The sequence below is a fragment of the Vulpes lagopus genome, chromosome 3, assembly GCF_018345385.1.
Source record: "Vulpes lagopus strain Blue_001 chromosome 3, ASM1834538v1, whole genome shotgun sequence".
Lineage (NCBI taxonomy): Eukaryota > Metazoa > Chordata > Mammalia > Carnivora > Canidae > Vulpes > Vulpes lagopus.
In genome coordinates this window covers 77,059,517-77,082,243 of record NC_054826.1, presented here as the reverse complement: position 1 = coordinate 77,082,243, position 22,727 = coordinate 77,059,517, and the positions used below count along the sequence as shown (strand labels likewise).

General features: G+C 34.9%; 2 protein-coding genes across 8 annotated transcripts in view; one reads left to right on the top strand and one right to left on the bottom strand.

Moving 5' to 3' along the window:
• The window catches only part of PHYHIPL (phytanoyl-CoA 2-hydroxylase interacting protein like), a 77,494-nt gene extending 68,002 nt beyond the window's left edge, over positions 1 to 9,492 (top strand). For both annotated transcript variants that reach the window (XM_041748171.1, XM_041748172.1), the window contains exons 4-5: positions 685 to 802; positions 8,234 to 9,492. In XM_041748171.1, the coding sequence (XP_041604105.1) occupies positions 685 to 802; positions 8,234 to 8,768 (653 nt within the window). In that variant the 3' untranslated portion in view covers positions 8,769 to 9,492. The remainder of the gene's footprint in view (positions 1 to 684; positions 803 to 8,233) is intronic.
• An 815-nt stretch (positions 9,493 to 10,307) lies between these two features.
• Positions 10,308 to 22,727, bottom strand: part of FAM13C (family with sequence similarity 13 member C) — a 146,630-nt gene continuing 134,210 nt past the window's right edge. For 4 of the 6 annotated variants that reach the window (XM_041748170.1, XM_041748165.1, XM_041748168.1 and 1 more), the window contains 4 exons: positions 17,472 to 17,567; positions 15,980 to 16,179; positions 14,372 to 14,473; positions 10,308 to 10,883 (listed from right to left, as the gene is read on the bottom strand). In XM_041748170.1, coding sequence (XP_041604104.1) covers positions 10,760 to 10,883; positions 14,372 to 14,473; positions 15,980 to 16,179; positions 17,472 to 17,567 — 522 coding nt within the window. In that variant the 3' untranslated portion in view covers positions 10,308 to 10,759. The remainder of the gene's footprint in view (positions 10,884 to 14,371; positions 14,474 to 15,979; positions 16,180 to 17,471; positions 17,568 to 22,727) is intronic. The other 2 variants (XM_041748166.1, XM_041748169.1) reach the window with 1 other exon arrangement.

Sequence of the window (22,727 nt, the reverse complement as noted above, 5' to 3'; positions counted from 1 at the left end):
TTTTTGCTTAGATTTTGGTAGAGGAGTTTGACAGCAGTCCTCAATTTTCAAAACAAAAAGTTGGTAAAAGAATCAAATACTTGGAGAGAAGCTTTAGATTTACAAGGGTCTTGCATAACTGAAAACCATCAATTAAAAACCAGAGACCTAGCTCTATGAACTTTTGGTGAATCAAATTGTGAAAGCCTCAATTTCTGCATCAATAAAATGGTCATATTTAATCTACCTCACCAACCTTGTAGATTTAAAGAGTAAAGTAAATGAACATTATTATTGCTATCCTTTTGAATTCTATTTGCTACCAATTGCAGGTTAGAAGCTTCTTTTATTTGACTATCTATTGATTCAAGAAATGCCAGTATGGTACCAATTGACATTACTTAGGTTATGCAGGGTCTTCATTCCTTACTTAACATTTTTGTTTCAGGATCTTTCATTTCAAAGAGTGAAACAAATGCATGGGTATCCTAAAACAAAAAACGAAACCATAAACCATAATAAATACCATTTGTAGAAATAAAAATGTATAAAAGACAATGAGTGTTTTTTTCAGTACAGTTTCCTATTCACTAAGATAAGTTTCCTAAAGGTGAATTTTAATAATTTCCAATTTATTAAACATGTAGTTGATACCTTCGGTAATATATTTTTTAGTAAGAGAATTTTTTTTGTTATTGTTTTCAGACTATTCAAAAGTTCATCTAACACAGCTGTTGGAGAAAGCCGAAGTGATTTCAGGACGGATGCTTAAATTTTCTGTTTTTTATCGTAACCAACACAAAGAATATTTTGACTATATTCGGTAAGAATAAAAAAATATATAGTGATGTGCTTTACAAAATGCCATTCCAAGCTCTATGCTCAGGTTTTCCTTGAGTCTAGTTCTGTGAAATAGCAATTTTGTTTCCTTTTCAAAATAATTATAATCTTTTATTTCCCAGAATAATTGAGTAGAAGAAATCAGATTGTGGGATTTTTTTTCTCACTTTCCTTACATTCCTTTCTATAATCATTTGTTCCGCCAATTCCTGTCTATTTGAGTAGAAGGTCTTAAACCTCCAGGGCTTAGACTGATGACCATCCATGAAAAACTCCTCTAATATCCAATAACTCAAAGAAATAGTCTGTTCTTGTGGATTGTTTTAAAATGTTGCAAATGAGGGTAGGGAGGTAACTTTCATGAAATATAGTCAATCAAGTAGGACTTTTCAGGCTTCTAAGTGGAGCTCTTTTCCCATTATCTTGGATTAATTAATCATGAGGACACTCTGCTTTACTTTTGAATTCTAGTGTTCAATTAGTATTTCTAAGATAGCCTGTGTTTACACTGGGAAGTAGTTTCCAAAAATTCAAAAGAGATTCATGCTATATGTAGTTTTAATTCTTAATAATCCTTTTATATTTGCAGATAAAAATTTCAGAACAGTGAATAGGGAGATGTATGTTTTAAAATAAGACTAAGGCTTTTAAAATGCCAAGTGTTATATAGGTTCTAAAACTTTTACATAGTAATCTCTATAATTTGTCATTTTAACAGCTTTGGTCTCACTTTAAACTTTAAATCATAAAGATTATATATGAAAAAAATTGGGAAGCTTTGTTATTTGTTTCTTACTTTTCTAGTTTTCTTCTTTATTTTTTTTTTAATTTTTATTTATTTATGATAGGAACACAGTGAGAGAGAGAGGCAGAGACACAGGCAGAGGGAGAAGCAGGCTCCATGCACCGGGAGCCTGACGTGGGATTCGATCCCGGATCTCCAGGATCGCGCCCTGGGCCAAAGGCAGGCGCCAAACCGCTGCGCCACCCAGGGATCCCCTTTTCTAGTTTTCTTAAATCAAGGTCATGGTTTTGATTTAAATCAGCTCCAAACTGTGGAAAATGCAAAGGGAATCAGAGAGAGAGAAGTGAATTTAGGTACCTGATTTCATCAAAAGAAATACTTAGTAAAAAAAAAAAAAAAAAAAAAAAAAAGAAGGAAAGAAATACTTAGTTAGCAATATCATGTTTTTAAAATATATTTTGATTCTGCAAACCATCAGGTTGAATATCTTATAAATACAAAGTTTATGAACACCTGGGTGGCTCAGTGGTTCAGGTCTGCCTTTGACTCAGGGCATGATCCTGGAGTCTCGGGATCGAGTCCCACATGGGGCTTCCTGCATGGAGCCTGCTTCTCCCTCTCTATGTCTCTCTCTCTGTGTCTCTCATGAATAAATAAATAAAATATCTTTTAAAAAATAAAAAGTAAGCATAAAGTTTAGCCCATAATTCTTTTAGCTGGTAAATTATTTACCCTTGTGTCTACATATTTCATGGTGGATGCCATTCACTTACAGAGTACAAACAGATATAGCACAAATTATTGTACCTGTCAATTGTGAATGGGAATGACCATATATATTCAACAAGAAAGGTTTTCTTTATGCATAAAATTTGAAAACAAAAAAGATCTATTGCTGTTTTCTTTAATAAGAAACATATCAACATAGTAAATACATCTTTGGTACTAGGTTTAGATTCTTAGAATATTGCCAAGGTCTATTTTAGGTGGCCACTGGAGGTCAGTATTTCCCTGATTTTCACTTGCCCTTTGGGCAGAAACTAGCCTATTTTCAGGTCCTGAGATACTAAAATTTGCATCATCTGTTTTCAAATATTCTTTCAAGAAGAAAAAAGATGATAAAGACAGCCAGGAAAAAGTCATTGTGTATATTATATAATTGATTCCAGTCTACTAGTATGAAAGATGTATTACTAACAAGGAAATTTATTTACTTTTGTTGGGAGTTTCCATGACAGTTGTAAAATCTGTGTAAATTATATCTTGCTGCAGTATATATAAATAAATATACTTCCCAGGGTGTGGGTACAATTCTTCAACATTGCTTTTCTAATACACTTTATTAAAAAAAATAGTAGACATTAGCTTCAATGGATCTTAGTATACTTTTTAGGTACTTAATTTTTTTTAAAGATTTTATTTATTTATTCATGAGACACACACACACACACACACACAGAGAGAGAGAGAAAGAGAGAGAGAGAGAGACAGGCAGAGACACAGGCAGAGGAAGAAGCAGGCTTCCTGCAAGGAGCCCAGTGTGGGACTCTATCCCAGATCCTGGGATGAGACCCTGAGCCAAAGGCAGACGCTCAATCGCTGAGCCACCCAGGCATCCCTAGGTATTGAATTCTATTAAGGACACACTTCCTTTATCAGAATCCATTTAAAATGTCATCTTGTTAATCAAATGCTACAATAGAAATTAGAAATTTCTAATTTCTTTCTTTCACTTACCTAACTACAGTCTTTCCAAATTGTTATAAATTATGAAAAAGTGTTAGCTAAGTTCTGACTCAGTCATATGCATTGAGCTCATTTTGATTTTTCTCTGGAAATAAATTTCTAAGTGAATATTGCTTTCCCTTACCCCAGATCAAAATACCACTCTCTATCTTACTCCTTCAAGTTCACTAGGTAGTCTTACTATAAAACACCTCTCTAGATGAGAAACTTTTTTTCTTTACCCATCCACTATGATTAGTAGACAAGTATAGGAATTCCTGGTGCTTTTAGGTGTGAGATTGTATATCCTTCAAGTTGATGTCTGTTATTACTGCTAATACATTTCTCCTAATCTCAGCTCCTATCTCTATATCTTCATTTATTTATTTATTTATTTATTTATTTATTTATTTGTCTCTATATTTTTTGCTGTGATTATTTTATAAATTGAACTTGTAGATTCATGTTGGACACACATCCTATCAATATTTGGTTTTTGTTAATGAGCATGGAGCAGTAATAAAGGTTAAGAATTTTGACCCAGAACAAGATGGAGTGGAAATATTTCTCCATATTTTGCAACTAAGTATGACTAAAAGCTCTGGACTTTATATATAAAAGAAACAAGAATCTGAAAGGTAGAAGAAGACTGAAAGGTGGAGAGAAGATAAGCCAGTTAGGGACCATGAGACTTGAGGGAAAATACAGTGATGAGTTCCTTGAGTTTTATTTTTAGCTCTTATATTCTGTACTGAGTTCTAAAGAAGCCAGAAAATCCTGATGGGCACAAACCAAAAACAAAAACAAAAATCAAACCAAAACAAAAACCACAAAAACCAAAGTCTGCTTTATTTATCCAAATGACCAGCAAAGGGATAACCATGAAGACAGTTTTTAGACAATAATGCCCTACTTCAGCCAAACACCATAGGGGAAAAAAAAACAAAAAACAAAAAACCCTGTTTTCCCACCCTCACCAGCCAAGCCAAGTAGGGAACCTAGACTTCCACCTTCTCCTAGTTGTAAGGAAACACCCTTTCCTCCTCCCCTATCTCCTATTGGGGTGGTATCAGAAAAAGCTGAATGGGGAAACTGGATTTATACCCCCAACCCCCTGCCACCAGTGGCAGTGTGGTACCTGTCAACCTCCCTACTGGGATGGTGTCATAGATGGCCTAATGAAAAGTAGGACTTTTCATTGTAGCCCAGGAATAAGGCTTGCCTCTGCAGTGTCAATGAAGGCCACAGTGTCAATGAGCAGTACTGAGACACCATCTCCTTCTCCCAGCTAGATAGTATTAGCAGAAGCCTAATGAGAGCCTAAATTCTTAAGTCCATCCAGTAGTCATCTCCATTTCCATCTTTCCATCTCCATCTCCATTTCATTCTTTCCTCCTTTGTCAATAATAAGTTTGATCCATATAATTGTGGGTTTATTTCCAGGTTTTCTGTTATTTTCCATTGATCTCCATGGTTATTTTTGTTCCAGTAGCATACGGTTTTGTTACCACTTTGTAATATAATTTGAAATCTGAAATTGTGATACCCAGCTTTTTATTTTCCAAGATTGCTTTGGCTATTCAAGGTTTTTCGTGGTTCCATACAAATTTTGGGACTGTTTGTTCTATTTCTATGACAAATGCTGTAGCTATTTTGATAGGGATTATATTAAATTTGTAGATCACTTTGGGTACTAGAGACATTTTAATATTTGTTCTTCCCACCCATAAGCATGGAATGTCTTTCCATTTCTTTGTGTGATCTTGAATTCTTTTCATCATTGTTTTATAGTTTTTGAAGTTTAGGTCTTTCACCTCTTTGGCTGAGTTTATACCTAGATATTTTGTTTTTGGTGCATTTGTAAATTGAATTGTTTTCTTAATTTCTCTTTCTGCTGCTAGATTATTAGTGTATAGGAATGCAATGGGTTTCTGTACCTTGACTTTGTATCCTCTGACTTTACTGAATTGATTTGATTTGTCAGTTCTAATATTTTTTGGTGAACTCTTTAGGATTTCTATATAAGTATCATGTCATCTGCATAGTGAGAGTTTTACTTGTTTCTTACCAGTTTGGATACCTTTTATTTCTTTATGTTGTTTGATTGCTGTGGCTAAGATTTCCAGTATCATGTTGACTAAAAGTGGTAAGAGTGGACATCCTTGTCTTGCTCCTGACCTTAGGAGAAAACCTGAGTTTTTTGCCATTGAGTGTGATTTTCTCTGTGGGTTTTTCTTCTTCTTTTTTTTTTAAAGATTGATTTATTTATTCATGAGAGACATAGACTGAGAGAGAGGCAGAGACATAGGCAGAGGGAGAAGCAGGCTCCTTACAAGGAGCCTGATGCGGGACTCTATCCCGGATCCTGGGATCACAACCTGAGCAAAGGCAGGTGCCCAACAACTGAGCCACCCAGGTGTCCCCTCTGTGGGTTTTTCACATAAGGTCTTTATTATGTTGAGGTATATGTATCATCTCAATGTACTTTGTTGATGGTTTTATCTTGAATGGATGCTATACTTTGTCAAATGTTTTTTTCTGCATCTATTGAAATGATCATATGGTTCTTACCCTTTCTCCTATTGATGTAATGTATCATATTGATTGTTTTGTGGATATTGAACCACCTTTGCATCCTGGGAATAAGTCCCATTCGATTGTGGTGTATGACTTTTTAAATGTATTATTAGTTTGCTAATATTAATGAATGATGTTGGCCTATAGTTCTCTTTTTTTTGTGGTGTCTTTAACTGGTTTTGGTATCAGGGTGATACTAAGCTTCATAGAGTGAATTTGTAAGTTTTCCTTCCTCTTGTAATTTTTGGGAGAGTTTGAGAAGAATGGATATTAACTCTTTTGTAAATGTTTAGTAGAATTTGCCTGTGAGGTTGTCTGGTTCTGGACTTTTGTTTTTTGAAAGTTTTTTGAATTACCAATTCAACTTCATTGCTGTAATTTATCTGTTCAAACTTTCTATTTCTTCCTGCTTTAGTTTTGGTAGGTTGTAGATTTCCAGGAATTTATCCATTTCTTCCAAGTTGTCCACTTTGTTGGCATATAGGATCTGTTAGAATTGTTTGTATTTCTGTAGTGTTGGTTACTATTTCCCCTCTTTCATTAGTAATTTTGTGTATTTGGGTGTTTTTTTTTTTTTTTTTTTTTTTTTTTTTATGAGTCTGGCTAGAGGTTTATCAATTCTGTTGATTGTTTCAAAGAACCAGCTCCTGGTTTCATTGAACTGTTCTATTTTGTGTTTTCTGTATCATTTATTTCTACTCTGATCTTTATTATTTCCTTCCTTTTCTGGGTTTGGTTTTTATTTGTTCTTTTTGTAGCTACTGTAGGTATAAAGTAAGATTGCTTGAGATTTTTTTCTTGCTTCTTGAGGTAGGCCGGTATAAACTGCCATCTTAGAACTCCTTTTGTTGCATCCCCAAAATTTTGAACCATTGTGTTTTCTAAAAGAAGTTTTTGAAAAAGGAAGAGAATGATAATAGAAGGAATTTTGGAACATCAGGAAGAAAGGAAGAAGAGTAGGAATAAAAATATGGAGTCCAATCCAGAATATTCATACATCTCTTATGTCCTCTAATATGTGAGTTTCTTGGTCTTCTCTTGAATCTGCATTTTTAATAAGCTTCCTTGGTAGTTCTTAGGCACTAGAATTTGAGGCTCATTGCTGCTCTAAAGTTAGAGGAGATCGTAGGCATACCTCACTGACCCACAGTGAAGCTTTTTTAGGAGCATGCTGACTGGGAGAAGTTTCTCATACCTGTGTGGTAGATTGTACTTTTCATCCCAAGTCATACTGGTTAAGGACCCAGCAAGAAAGAGATGGCACATTTAGTGGGGATTCCGGAGAAAATTTGACAAAAGCACCATTCACAAAGGTATAGGTAGGGTTAAGGCAACTAATAAGGGATGCTAAAGCAAACAGGAACTATCAGGAGTTGAAAGGTTTTACTACTCTTGGGTAGAGGAATAGAGGACACCCAGTAGAGAAGTAGTCAGAAACATATAGTACATATGAATCCAACCACACCAGAACCACAAGGTTCTGAAGCATGGAAGAAGTGAAAGCACACTCAAGGCTTTACTTCCTTCTCCTCCAGATCTGCTGGTGCCTCCCATAAGCAGAACTGAAATGGAAGGGACAAAGATGAACCAAATGATAAAGTCCCAACCTACAGTGAAAGACAAGAAGGATGGAGAATAGATCTGAGGGGAGATGGTAAAGGGAGAATAACCAGCTCTGATGTAAGAAAAATGCAGGAGAGAGGACCTGATTAGAAAACTGTATCTAGGAAAAAAATTAAGACACAAAGTAAAACAAGATTCTTTTGTGCCAATATATGTACGGACAGCACTTATATTAGGACTAAATTCTGGCATACTTTAAAGAAACATCTAGTATATTTAACCAATACTGTTAGTCCAGTTTTCTTTTCAAAGAGCTACTTCTGAAACCCAATAGGCGTATAATGGTTGTGATTTCAGTTGTAAGATTTCTAATTCCAGTTTAGTTTTCTGGCCAGGTTAGTTAGTTAGTTAGTTAGTTTGTTTGTTTTAAAGATTTTATCCATTTATTCATGAGACACAGAGAGAAAAGAGAGGCAGAGACACAGGCAGAGGGAGAAGCAGACTCCATGCAGGGAGCCTAACGTGGGACTCCAGCCCGGGTCTCTAGGATCAGGCCCTGGGCTGAAGGTGGCGCTAAACAGCTGAGCCACCCGGGCTGCCCCCAGTATATTTATTATGTAAAGACCTCCAAGGTTTGTAGCAGAACATTCTTGCATTAAAATACAAAAAAAGTAAAGTAGGTCAAAAGATAGATTCCCCTTGATCTGATTCAGACTTTTGGGCCTAGCACCAATCAGATCTATATGTAAATTAGTAGCTTTACAACTATTATACCAAGAAGTAACCATTTCTTTTCTCTTGCAGAGAACATCATGGGAATGCAATGCAACCATCTGTCAAGGATAACAGTGGTAGCCATGGCTCTCCTATCAGTGGAAAATTAGAAGGCATCTTCTTCAGCTGCAGCACTGAATTCAATACTGGGAAGCCACCCCAGGATTCACCTTATGGAAGATACAGGTTTGAGATTGCAGCAGAAAAACTTTTTAACCCCAATACTAACTTATACTTTGGGGACTTCTACTGTATGTACACTGCTTATCATTATGTGATTCTTGTTATTGCCCCTGTGGGATCACCAGGAGATGAATTTTGTAAGCTGCGCCTTCCTCAGCTAAATTCCAAGGATAATAAATTTTTGACCTGCGCAGAAGAAGATGGGGTGCTGGTTTACCACCATGCCCAGGATGTCATTTTAGAAGTCATTTACACTGACCCTGTGGATCTTTCTCTGGGCACTGTAGCAGAAATCACTGGTCATCAGCTCATGAGTTTGTCTACTGCAAATGCAAAGAAAGATCCCAGCTGCAAAACCTGTAATATCAGTGTTGGACGTTAATGCCCACTTTTCTTATTCTTACTCAGTCCCTTTTCTTCCTGTAGGAGCATTGATCCTCTGTTGTCCATTTTCATCACCAGATGTTTTCCACTGAAGCATGCACATACCGCTATCACCAAAAGCAAATTGTCATTTTTCAGATATCATTCAGAGCCGTTTTAGTGTTTCCTACTCCCTGCCCTTCCCATTACTTTCAATGATGAAAGTTCTCCTCTGACACTTTATTGCCTAGATGCTGCAATGTTTTTATTTTTCCTTTATGCCAAACATAACAAAACAATTATATAAACTGCTTTAGCAAAATACAAAATAACGGCTTATAAATGGTGTTTAAATATGCATTCATTTTAATCTACTGAACAAATATTGGGATAACTCCAAACCGCATGAAAGGGTGTAATTGCAGCATGAGTTAAATCTTGAAGCCTAGAATTGTCAGCACTTCCAACTTGTTGTTTGACAGTGTTATTTATGTTATTTATATTAGCTAACAGGAAACAACTATTGTGTTCAACATAATAAATATAATAGAAAAATATTTTATTTGTATTGTTGTATAAAATATTTACAATCATATAGAATATATAGAGTTACATTTTAATAGCAATTGTATACATGTCATGAAACCATTTCCCTTATCAAAGATGTGGTTTGTAAACTTCAAATAGTTGTGTATCTGTCCTGTTACAAGTAGATGATTTCAATTAAACAAATTTATGAAGGACATCAATCTGATTCATAGAAGTTATAAAATATCAGGTAAATACAGAGAAAACAACGAGCCTCTGAAACACTCTGCTTCTGAGAGTCAATATTCTTCCCATCCAAACTATATGAAAATGTGAATTTGTCCAACATCATGCTTAAACATTACAGAAAACAGAAATACAAATGTGGTTGGTACAAGAGAGAAAATGTTGACCTTTTACTTATTTTTACAAAGGCAAAAATAATAAATGTGTGTTTTAGTACAAAATAACACGAAACTATATGCACTAAAAATGATGAAGCAAATAAAATATTCTATCTTCTTTTCCAAGGTATCTTAACAATTTCCAAACTTTTCATTTTGTACAGAATGAAGAATACCTACAACTCATGAGAAATCTTTGTGACTCTACAAAGTTTAGACCTTGGAACATTAAGAAAAATGCATATTCCCAATGGAAAAATAGTTATATACTCTTATAGTAAACAAAAAGATTAGCAATCGTAACTATGATCACATTAGATTATATACTGAGACCACAGATCTATCCAAAATACCTATTTTCAAATTTTAATACAATATTTTATTTTAATATAAACATCTGTTAATTATAGACAAAGGTAATTCACAAACTACATGCTATCAGAATGAACTTTGGTAACCAGAAATGTAAAATTTCAAAGAACAGATAAAATAATGTGCTATTTTTATATAGAAATAAAAAATTAGCAGTGACACATTCTAGTATACTTTAGCCTAGCAGACTTAAAGGACAGATAGATTTTTTTTTATCATTAAAAATCTATTAGAAGATTCAAATAAATTATATTCTTACTATCTGTATTCCTTCCAACGTAAAAAGATTTTCTTTCCCTCCTTTTATTGATTTTTTAAAAAATCATGCTCTTTTCCATATACTAACAGAAGCAATTTTTGGACACTAAATAGACTTTCCCTATCACGTAGCCCATTGAATAGTATTATTTAGATTTGATAAAATATTTAAATGTTTTTTGAAATAATTATACTGACTGTGCATTTTCTCCCTGGCATGGAGGAGACTGAATTTGTTTCCAATTATACTGTTAGTTGTTATATTTCCCCCCATTTAAATTTTCTCTTCTCATTTATAATTATATTTGCTATCCCTTCTTAAAAACAGCTAATATTACCACTAAAGTGCTTCAATTTTCAGTATGTCAAAACTACTTAGCAAGAATGGCAGAGGAAAATAAACTTGACCTTATCTTGGTTGAAAGTGAGCACAAACATTTCCTGAACCTCAGATTGTTTTGGCCACGTCTTGCTTGCTGATGAGGACCTCTAATAATCTCAGTTTGGCTTTTATGTGCTTGTATTCATAGTACTCATCTGCCATTGGTATCCTATCTTCCTTTTGTGGACTTCTGCAAAACAAAAAAAAAATACTGTCTGTTGGCTCATAATAAATCAAGTCATTAACAGTCCTTATATTTTTTACAGGAGAAAGTACAAAGTAGAAGTTTCCACTTGGTTTTTGCATCATGTCTTTTTTACCTTCCCTTCCACCTTCACTCCCTCCCTCCTCCATGTGTTCTTAGGTTTTTGTATAACAGTACCCTTTGAGAACTTGAATGTCATAGATGTTTTCCAAGTATATGGTCTACTGCATAGACATACAACAATGGAGCAAGTAAAAAGGAAAAAAAAAAAACACAACTCTCAAGGCATTCTTAGGCTAGCCATTCTCCCATTACTCATGCAACAGTTCACACCTATGCAGAATGTTCAGTCCTTACAATGAGAGTTGTTAAAAATTCAACCTAAAAACTACATAAATTAACAATTTATAAATTTATGGTAATGGGAGAAAAAAGCTCAATGGCTATCTTATAAACATGAAATACTTCCAAGCTTTAATTATAATACCTGTCTCTTATAATGTTTAGTAGAATCAGTGAAATGTTCATGGATTGAATTTATATAAATCTGAATTGCAGTGGTTCTCTTTGCACACTAATTCTAAGGCTAGACATCTGACAATGCATATTTTATACATATGAATTCTAACTAACTACTATATGTTCTTGCCATTTACTTTGAAGAATGTTTGGGTAACATCTGGAATTAAAACCATTTCCTTCCCACAAAAATATGTTGCCAGGATACATTTTCTAAAGGGCAGTAATTGCTTTAGGATCTTAGAAGACTCTTGTCTCCTTGCTTGCTAAAATTACCAGTTGCTTTTAGAACTTTTCATTTATGACTTTGAAATACAAGAGGTGGAAAACAGATGAAACATCACAGTTGCTACTGAATATAAACACAGATACTCTCTAATATTAGTATGGCTGAATGTAGGTAAATAGCAAGCACTTAAATTTTTACCTATACTCCCTTCTATTTTCCCACTACTGATAAAAAGTATCACAAATTAAAAGCATGAATCTATAAAAATTTCCTAAGAATGTAATTATCTGCTTGTGATACACCACTATATATTGACCTGGAATTTCTAGTACAGAGCTCAGAGCAGTACACAAATCTGTAGACAGGGTTTTTCTTAAATATAAGTTATTTGACAGAACTCCTTTGCCTCCATTCTGTATTATGGAACAATTTTAACTGGGCGTCTAAATATCACCTTCATTTATGTGAACATATCTAAGTGAAGAAATGGTCTAATTTATTGGGAAACACTAGTAACCCATCATGCAAATTTTCCCTGGTCCTGCATACTCCATTTTGGCTAATAAACAAGAGTGTATTGACCAGAATGAAAAGTATTTCCTAAAGCAGTTTTCCCATTATGTAAAACATGCTAACGTGCTTAATGCAGTTCTTGGCTCATAACTGTTAATGTCATATCTACATGATTATTCCTCTTGCTTGGCAAATATTACCAAGAACATTTACAGTAACTTAAATTTTTAGTCATCCATTTACATGGTTATTTTACCTTATGGACGGGATTAGACCTTCCTAATAAAATGCCTTAGGAAAATGAGATTAAGATCCATATTTCCTAGCCATTCAACCCTTTGATTTTAGTTGTGATATACCACTGCTTTGGCATTTAGTAAGTATATTACCACAAGAGGGCATACAACCTTAGTAAAATATAGGCATAGCTGAAGTGGGATTAAGACTCAAAGGTGCAGAATACTATACATGGAACATCACTAACTTCCCTGTACATCAAAAGGTATGCTAAATACCACTGGATCTCCCTTAGCACACTAGAGTGCTCTCAAGCTCTTTATTTTTTTATTTTATTTTTTTCCTCAAGCTCTTTAGACTCCTGGGTACATATAGTTTAAAAAAATGTAAATGTAAATTTACATCTGTATGGAAATTCTGTAAAGGGAAAAAATGGAAATGGAAAAAGAAAACTATGTTTTATATTCTAAATCTTTTTTAAAGATTTTGTTTGTTTGTTTGTTTGTTTATTTATTTATTTATTCATTCATTCATTCATGAAAGACACAGCGAGAGAGAGGCAGAGACATAGCCAGAGAGAAAAGTGGGCTCCATGCAGGGAGCCCAACATGGGACTTGATCTCAGGTTCCAGGATCATGCCCTGGGCCAAAGGCAGGTGCTCAACCACTGAGCCACCCAGACATCCCTATATTTCAAATTTAACAGCCACATAACATTTTTCACTAGATAGTTAATATCAGCAGAAGGGTAAATAACTTGGACTTGTAGCAATCAACTGGAAATGGGAGATTCCAGGTAGAAAACAAAGTGGGTTACATTTGTATTTGCTGAAGACAAAAAGTTTCTGATTCAATAGGTCCAGTTCTAGTGTACAGCTCTGGAGGACTGAAATGGAAAAGCTGCTAAGAGGTGAGTAGACTAATCTTTCAGGATGCTATAGAAAATAGTCCCAGCCCATCAGGTCGACCCTCAGTCTGCTATAATCAAAGCCAACTCAGGAAGGACAGATAACATAGATGGAGAAGAATACCGAGGGGCCAGTTGTATCACTGACTCCTGCCTCTGCCACCTTAATATCTTTGTGCTTTGGCAAACACTTTATTATTTTTAATATTGACATCCCACATGACAACTATAGCTTCCCAAAGTATTCCAGGAAGTCCAACCATTTCTTCTTGTAACCATGGAAACAGACTCAGGATAGCTAAATGATTTGTCTCTTCCAGAAGTAGATCAATAATCCTGAATCTTATGATTATATATATATATATATGTATATGTATATGTATATTATATGTGTATGTATATATGCATATATATGTATATGTATATACACATACATAATTATATGCATATAAATACATATATAACTTGTACATATAAAAGTTGACATATACATTGACAATACACCATAATTTAGAGGAAACTAATTGAAATGCCTAATAAGACTTAGGTTGACAAAGAAAAGTAGACAAAGTGAGGATATAGCTAAACATTTATTTTAGGGATAGAAGGAATAGCTATGAACTTTTGACCTGAAAATAAATAATTAAGGGCAGACCCTGAAGTTTAAAAGATATATTTGAAGCAAAAGAAAAATTATTTAGTGAAACAGGGAATAACTTGTGAAACTAAGTAACCATGAACCAAAAGTTATATGGATTTAAAAATCAAATAGATCTCTAAATGTTTAGATAAATTCAAAAATTATAAAGAGATTTATTATGCAAAGTTAGGGATTTTTGGATTTCATCCTTTATTTTTTAAAGCCTGATGTCAAACTTGATAGCTACAGCCTCCCATAAAACATAACCTAATAATGGCACTATTAGAATGTTGCATTAGACAGATCTTGAGTCTAAGTCACTGTGGAAATTTATATCTTATATAAAGTCACTGTTCCTGCCAGAAACTCATTCTTAACAATAGTTCCCTAAGAAATACTAGCTTAAAAAAATCTCCACCCACACTTACCTTCCCGTTTGTTTAAAAAACTGTTCTTCAAAGTCCCTTAAGGCTTTCCGAAGTCTCTTCTTGTCAGCCCTAGTTTCTCGGAGATGGTCAAGAAGTACAGGCCTATATCAAGTAAAAAATATATATGCCATTACTGAGTTCTGGCATGATTGAGACATCATATAATTTATCTATTCAGTCAATCATATTATGATACAGAAGGGTTCTGCCTAAAAGAGTATATTTTGAATAAATACATACATGTAGAACCTGATCATAGGGAATCACATAAACAGATGATGAAAACAATGTCATAGGAGAAGAGAAAGGACAGACAGAAGGCAAGCCCAACAGAGTCCATTATAAGATGTGGTGAGAATAATGACCATATGAAGGGATGAGGGAGAAAGAGACATTTTGAAAGAATACTCATCAGTATTTGATGATAGACTAGACCTAAGAGGCACAAGAAGAAGAGAGTTTGAAGACAATTCTATCCTTAATATAGAGTATGGAGAAAATAGTGAAACCCTTGGGAATGAAACAGATCTTATTTAAAATAAAGCTAGAATTACACTGCAAATTCTACTTCATTCTACTAAGACAAGAGAAAAGACACACTTTTAGAGCAGAAATTTTTATGTAGGGAACTTGTACATGGTTTTAGAACTTTGAACCCCTTGAAATAATATATTGACATTTTCTAAGAAAAAAAAAGAAGAAAAGAAGAAGAAAAAGAAGAAGAAGAAGAAGAAAAGATTCCAACAACTCCCAAAAGTTAAGAACAGCTGCTTAAGAACAACCAACCAAGAATAAATAAAGGAAAGAGGGAATAGAGGGAGAAAAAAGGGAAAAAGAGAGGCTGAAGGAAGATTGATTTTCTGCTTCCAAACAGGTTACTTCTCTGAGTTGAAACTGACTGAGGTACCAGCTAATTCTACAAGCACACTAAAATACCAATTTACAACTTAGTTCTTAGTCTCACCTCAGATATTTTGGGGGGTTCCCTCCCTATCTTGAGGTATACAATCACCACACTATAGTAATACATGTTAAAGGAAATCTTATAAACTGGCCTGTAATATACAAACTGAAGAAGGTCAAATGATCAAGAGGAATGCCAGCTACTGAATCACATAACATTAATAATAATGTTAATGAAAATACAAATAGTTCTTGAAGGGCTCATTTACTTATGGCCAAGGGGATTCCCAGGCTGGAGAAACCATCTCATCTAAATGGAACAGACTAGGATAAAGGCCTAATAAGTGTTGACCCACATAGGATCCCAATTCCTTTTTTTCCAGCATTTTCAAAAGCCAGCTCTGCTTCACACGTTGCTGAGAATTAGACTGGTACCAGACTCTGCTGAGAAAACTGTGCAACTATAGGAAACTGAATGTTAGCATTTGTGGCACCTTTATGTCTTATTGGGAGTGTTGGTTCCTCAAGCTTTGTCTTCTCCATTCTCTAGTCAAGAGAGCAACCAGATTATGCATTTAGGCTACCCTCTGGTGGTTCACATTTTTTAGAGAATCTAATAGTTCTTATGAATTTTGTATGCACGTATAAGTTATCCCAGACCAGAAGGAGTTGAAAAGAGTCTCCATACTTAGGATTCACACTCACATAGTGGCCTCATGTAAATTGGACATGGATAGGGCTGGTTGTTTAATTTCTTTTTTTTCATCTGGCAGCAGGACCCTAACAGGCTCAGTCTCATTAGAGAAGGTGAGGTGGTCGCCAACAGGAAGGTGAGCTGCTGGATCTAGCAAAGACGGTTGTTGGCTTCCCTGTGGACAGTCTTCATCAGAGTCCTCTTCCTCCTGCTTATCACAAGCAGAGTTAAAGTCACAAAATGCTATGTGCCTTTTGAACTAAAAACAGGAAGAGGAACCATAAACAGATACTATGAAAAGAGTAGGTGACACCTGTGTCTACTGAAAAACCAGAAGGAAGCTACCAAGAGGAACTCTTCCTTAGTTGCATCAAAAAACTCGCAAAGTTAATGAGCAAAGAGGTACCCATGCTGGGCTAAAGTGGTCAGTAAGTTCATCTCTGCTGGGCTAAAGGTGGCACAGAATCCAGGTTATGGTCAATCTGGGCTGCACTACCGACTAGTTTCTCCCTTTCACCCAGACCTTCTGGGCCTGCAGCTTCATAACAGTTACATGAATTAGGATGAGATGGATTTCAGACACCTTTTGTCATCCAGAAATACCCAAAAGCAGGTCCTGGTGTGGACTACATTTGGAGGATATTGAGAAAACTGACAAATTCAGGTAAGAGCTCTATGAAGTCCAAAGCAAAACGGAGTTATTCCTTAATGTGTTCTGCTATTGCTTATCACAACTAAAAGATTTTCTTACAAGGAAATCTGAAAATCACAAACCATTTTAAATCATGCTTCCTTAATGGAAAAATTTTAGAGATTATGACTCACTATTGTCTTTGTCTTTAAAATTGTGAAAGTATAAATGTAGTCAGGTATACTTAAATGTATATTTGTTAACATTTATTCCTTTTTATACTGATATCTTGAGCAAGTGACTGTTTGAATATTAATGGAGTAGAATTTGTGGTGCTTTTCTAGTTCTGTATTCCCATAAGTCATTCTTTATTAAAAATAGTCTAATTCAATTTCAGTAGCCATATTTTCTTTTGAAATAAATCTTACATCTTACATAACGATGGTCAAATAGTACCAAAAACAAATATCACATTATCTCAAGGAACATGTAGTCAATTTTCTTATTCAAGAAGAAAAATTAACACACAGAATAGAAAGGCTCTGTTTGGTCTAGCTGTGTTGTAGATTAGATAATGCCAAATTGAAGTTCATCATTTGTTATCCTCACCCAAGAAATGAAAGCATTAAAACTGACTTAAAAATGCAATTGCTATAAATTCATTTTTCATAGTAATTTTAATTATCAGCCATGTTAAGTATAATACTGGGTTTGAAGGAGACCACATTTCTATTTTTTGAAATAACAACTGGCCTTGTTAGCAGTATATATTGCCAAGAAAGCTTCTTTATAACTGTCATTGTGCTGTTTTCCTACCTAAACAATACCAAACACAAGTAAAGGTTTCTAGTTAGATGAGCATCCTGACTTACAATTGTTGGAATAAGGGAAGGTGTTGACAAGATTTGCTTGATAATCCTGTATCGGTCATAAAGAGGCTTTATGAGGTTCTTGTCTTGCTTAGCTACCTGAAAAACATGAAATTAATTATTGTTCCTTTCTTAGACAAGAATAAAAACATGTCAGTATTTTTAGCAGGCAAAAAAAAAAAACAGTTTTGAAGCCTCAAAATAAGGGATTAATAAATACTATAATGCAACAGTAATTAGAAAAAGGGAAATCACTTATAAGATACTGTTTAAAGTACATGCCAATGTTTCTTAAAGGCTAGATAAAGTTTCTTAAAGGCTAGGTCCAAGCTTAGAAAGATGTTTTTAAAGCTTTCTGAAGGAATTCTAAATATGTAAATGGTAAGAAGCCTGTTATTTACTTCTTCATTCTTGAAAAACCAGTATGTGATTGAGACCTATCAATTTTTCTTTTGATACATGTATTTTATCTGGATTTTCATGATTATATTCACAAAATCAACCTCATTTAGTTCTTTATCACAATCAAGCTTGGAGTATATATTAGCTTACTGGCTAGCTCTGACAGTGTATTTTGGATACAACAATAACTTATTTGACTCAATTTCTTACCTACACAACAAGGAGGCTGGAATTACAAAGCTCCTCCCAACTAAAAAATTTCACAACCTCTTGGTCCAAGAATGTATTCTCCTAACTCTCTGCTGTATGATCCATCCCAAAGCACTATTTTTAACAGGTCACGTTGTGCATAAGAGTTTAAATAGCTTCCTATTTATCAGTCCTCTACCTATCTACCCCACCATCACATTTCCGTCCAAAGTAACCAAACCTCTGCTTGCCTTGGTTTTCCTCCCTGCTATGTATCCTACATTAATTTGCTACTTATTTACTACGTACAATTTCCCTTTCACTCTGATCAGATGGCAGGAAGGGAGTAGCAGAAATAGCACATAGCATAATCATCCAAGTATCCTTTGTCAAAATACAAATACCTAAGTGTGCTGCCTGGTTCTCTGTCTTCCAGATCCCCCAGAGGGATTTTGAAGGAAAAGAACATGGCTTAAATATGTGTTTTTTTTTAAATTTCCTAGTTATTCACATGCTACCCTTGTCCCAGTTGAGAATCGTTCTGGCCCATATTTATGTCCCTCTATTCTGAACTTCTCTGTTTTATTATCTGGACCTTGATTATTTTCTGCGTTTCAGTTTTGTCTGCCCAAATGAATTAGAAATTTCTTGAGAACAAAGATTATATCACATTATTTTAAGAAATTTTCATAGTACCTTACATATCCCCTTCCCTGCTATAAATTTTTCAATCCAGGTTTATAAGCAAAGGCACCCTAATTTTTAACAATCTTCATGTAATTCCTCAGACTATACCATAAGGCTGTTTTGTTTTCAGTAGAAAGAAAGATGATTTCTTTCTGTAGAAGTATTTTAGATATTGGTTAAGTAACCCCAAGAGCCTTTCATTTACTGGCCCAATCATTCCTTAAATATTTTCTTGGTCATGATACATCTTACCATGAAAAAAACATCCTTTCATGTATGCCATGGGATTTTAATAGGTAATAAAGAAAATTCTCAGGCCAAGTTCAGAAAATATTTAGTGTTTTTTTTTATTCAGTATCTCATTGGGACTTATATTCCATAGAAAGCACTTCAGAAAATGATGCATTTAACTGTTATAAAGCATCAGTTAGATTTTTGTGATTTTATTTTTAGTATATTCTCTTTGGATTCTAGAAAAGCTAAATTTATTCTTAAAAGAGAAAAAGAAAGTGACCCAAAGGCTTGTTAAAATGATGAATGCCATTGCAGAAAAGTATCTTCCACAGATGCCAGATGAAAATCAGCATCCATGTACAATGTAAGCACTCATCTTTCACTCTGATGAGTGCATGATTTTACTCTTAGAATTATTATCAAAGCAATCCTCAAAGAGACATGAGGGTTCAATGGCTACAAGTACAAGACATTGTCAAAAGTAATTCTGTAAGTGCTCATCCTCAAATAGGAAGACAGACTGTCTGAACAAGAAGTGTTACTCATCAGCCTATATGCCAGGAGCAGTCTTCCACTCACAGACCTATAGAGAGAAGCTATGGAAGGCCAGCAAAGCCAATCTCCATGAAGGAAGATCAGTCAAGAGGTAGGCTCTGCTTGAATAGGTACCTCAAATCTAAGGGGGCAGACATACATTTCAACATGGCTATTCCTCAGCCATTTTCTCCTAAGAATCAGACTATTGTTCCCTCTATATTCAATGACTATTTCTGAAATGCATCCTCCCTGCCTAGTTCTGCATATTGGTGACTGTCCATGGTATGTCAGATGTATCTAAATTTGATTTTTGTTTTATGAATGGGGGAACCAAAGACAATGTTGAGTAACCTGAAATAGCCAGAGAGAGAGAGAGAGATCCAGAGCATGAATGGGTTGTCAGATTTAAAGACAAAAGGAGAGAAGTTCCAAAGATACCTACTCTAACTTCCTTCTCCATTTTTTTATGGCATCATAAAGAGTGGACAGTATAAGAGGGTGAGCAGGAGGGGATGTGCATAGGACAGTTTGATATGATTTGTCGACAGCTTGATAACTTTGCCACAAAAAAATTTCTAGACCCTTAACTAGTAGGTTTTTTGAATCATCAACCTAGTAGGTTATTTGGAATAGTAGATCCCAAACAAGCTGGCAAGACAGAACTGTGGCTGAGTAGAAATCCTATGTATATTTCTTTCTAGGCCCTGGTAAGAAAGTTGTTTGGGGAAAAACTGCCATAACTTATATGCTTTTACCATCATGCTTGTTTTCCTTTATCCCCATGGCATTACTCCCATGTATTCCTTCACATTAAACCTTCACATTTCATATTTGAAAAAATAAGCCCCATTACTAAGATCTCTCCTAAAGAGGGAAGTAAAAGAACATTCTCCTCTCTGGACAATGAGTGATGATGGGAATCAATTACTCTAACTTTAGAGAGTCAAGTGTTGCCAAGCCTTCCCTGTGTCTGGGCCTCCTCAGCCCCTCACCAAGTGAGAAAGTATATAGGGAACACATCTGACTTTTGAACTAGCAAGTCAAACAATGTGGAAAATCAGTAATGAACATAATCATACAAAGCAACTGCCAAAGAGAATGGCTTGGTAAATTTAAAAGACTTCTAAGCAGGAGACTGCAGATTAATATTGGCCTTGAAACCAGAGGACATAAGTTCAGACAACCAGCTTTAAAACTTACCTATTTTTAACATGGAAAATTATTTAAGGTTGGAACCTTAGATCTTTAATATGCAGAAATAATACCATTATACTGATATTGTATTGTTTTTATAAGTTAGCATATGTAAATGTCCCTGGCAAAGAGTCAGGTTATTTAAGCTACAAACTAGCTGATTTCAGGTTACTATCATGTTGTACATTACTAAAAAAGGAATACCATGGTGCTATTAAATAAATTTTAAAAATAAAAGAATGTGACTATTTCTTTATACAAAAAGCTATGCAGAATATACAAAGGGAAAAGGGATAATTATATAATGTGTTATTTTTTGTTTTAAAAGAGGACAATTTAAGAATGTATATTGATATTTTCTTGTATATACTTTATATAGAAACTCAAAAAGTACACATAACACACTAACAATAGTAACCTGCTTGAGGATGGGAGACTTCAGAGCTAGAGTGGGCAGATGGGGTGAGTCTTTTTAATGTGTAGCCTTTTACATTTTGTTTTAAACTATGTGAGGTAGTATCTATTAAGAAAATTATTTTTTTATTTTTTAAATGGAAAAGTAGGCAAAAGAATTTAATGGGATCTTCCTTTTGGTGCCCTTTACCTATAAGTTTCCCTCTCTTCGATATATAACAACACACTAATCACTGTATTTTCCTTTGATTTTAAAAAATAAAATGATTTTTAAAAATCTTTCCTCCTCAAAGATGCTGCAGTTGGTAAAGGGCCAGAAGTTACTGCTGTTACTCATCCAGTTGGTAGTTTGTGCCATGCCCCTAACACCACCTACACTTCTCAGAAAGAGCAATAAAATGGGTATAATGTGCCAACACCAATTCAGTATTTTCAAAAGAAAAGGACATTAAAAAAAAAACACCACAATCAGACCCAGAAGATGATACATTCACTTTCAGGGCTCAGTGGATAACCTGTGGCCCAGAAGTAAGTACCTCCAAAAATCATACATAAATAGAAGAGGAGGAAAATTGCTCTATAGCAGTAGACTGACAAGGCAATGCTGTAAGATTTGTCAGCTTTAATATGGGCTCTGACCAAACACCAAATGCAAAAATTTCACAAAAGTCTCTTTGGAGAAGAAACAATTCTTCACCTTGGAAGTTTTAATATTTAATGTATTTTCAGCAGTAAAGCAAGGATCCCAGATGGAAATCATCTGTCAATTTGAGTTTAAAGAAATGGGACCTAATCAGATAATCTCAAACACTAATGAGCTCACTGAGGAGCCAGGAATAATATAGCTACTGTGAAAATTTGCAAACCTTCGTTCGTTTCTGCTATGATTTTTGGATTCTCCATTAGGAACCACCTAATAGCTAACTAGCCACATTAAGGTCTGCTATATTAAACTTCCCCAGGAACAATACTACAGCATTAGATAGATACTGAGGGCCACATGTTCCACTATGCTTTCTATTTAAAAGACCTAACTTTAAAGATTTTTTAAAATTTATTAACTCTCAAGAGACAGAGTAAAAGTGAGAGAGAGTACAAGCAGGGAGACGGAGAAGCAGGCTCCCCACTGAGCAGGGAGCCCAATGTAGGACTCAATCTCAGGACACCAGGATCATGATCTGAGCCAAAGGCAGATGCTTAACTGACTCAGCCACCCAGGTGTCCTTAAAGGGCCTAACTTTAACCTACAGCAGAGATACTAGCTTTATCTGAAGGGGCTTCTGACATTTATTAAACAATTCAACAGACACTTGATTTAAAATAATAGAAATAAATTGTCATTTAAGTGCAGATAACTTCCAAAGAACACAAACATGCTTCTCTGATCTGTAGACTCTCATGTGCTTGTGCCTGTATTTGACTTAGATGCCTCAGTAGGGTGACCAACCATCTGTATCTTCCCAGGATGAAAGTATTTGACATTTTCAGCATCCAGGAAAATCCAAGGAAACCAAGGATGGTTGTTCACAGTATTGCTCAAAGATCTCAAAATAAACATGTTCAAAACAGACCTTTTAAGTTTCCAGTCTCATCCCCAACCTG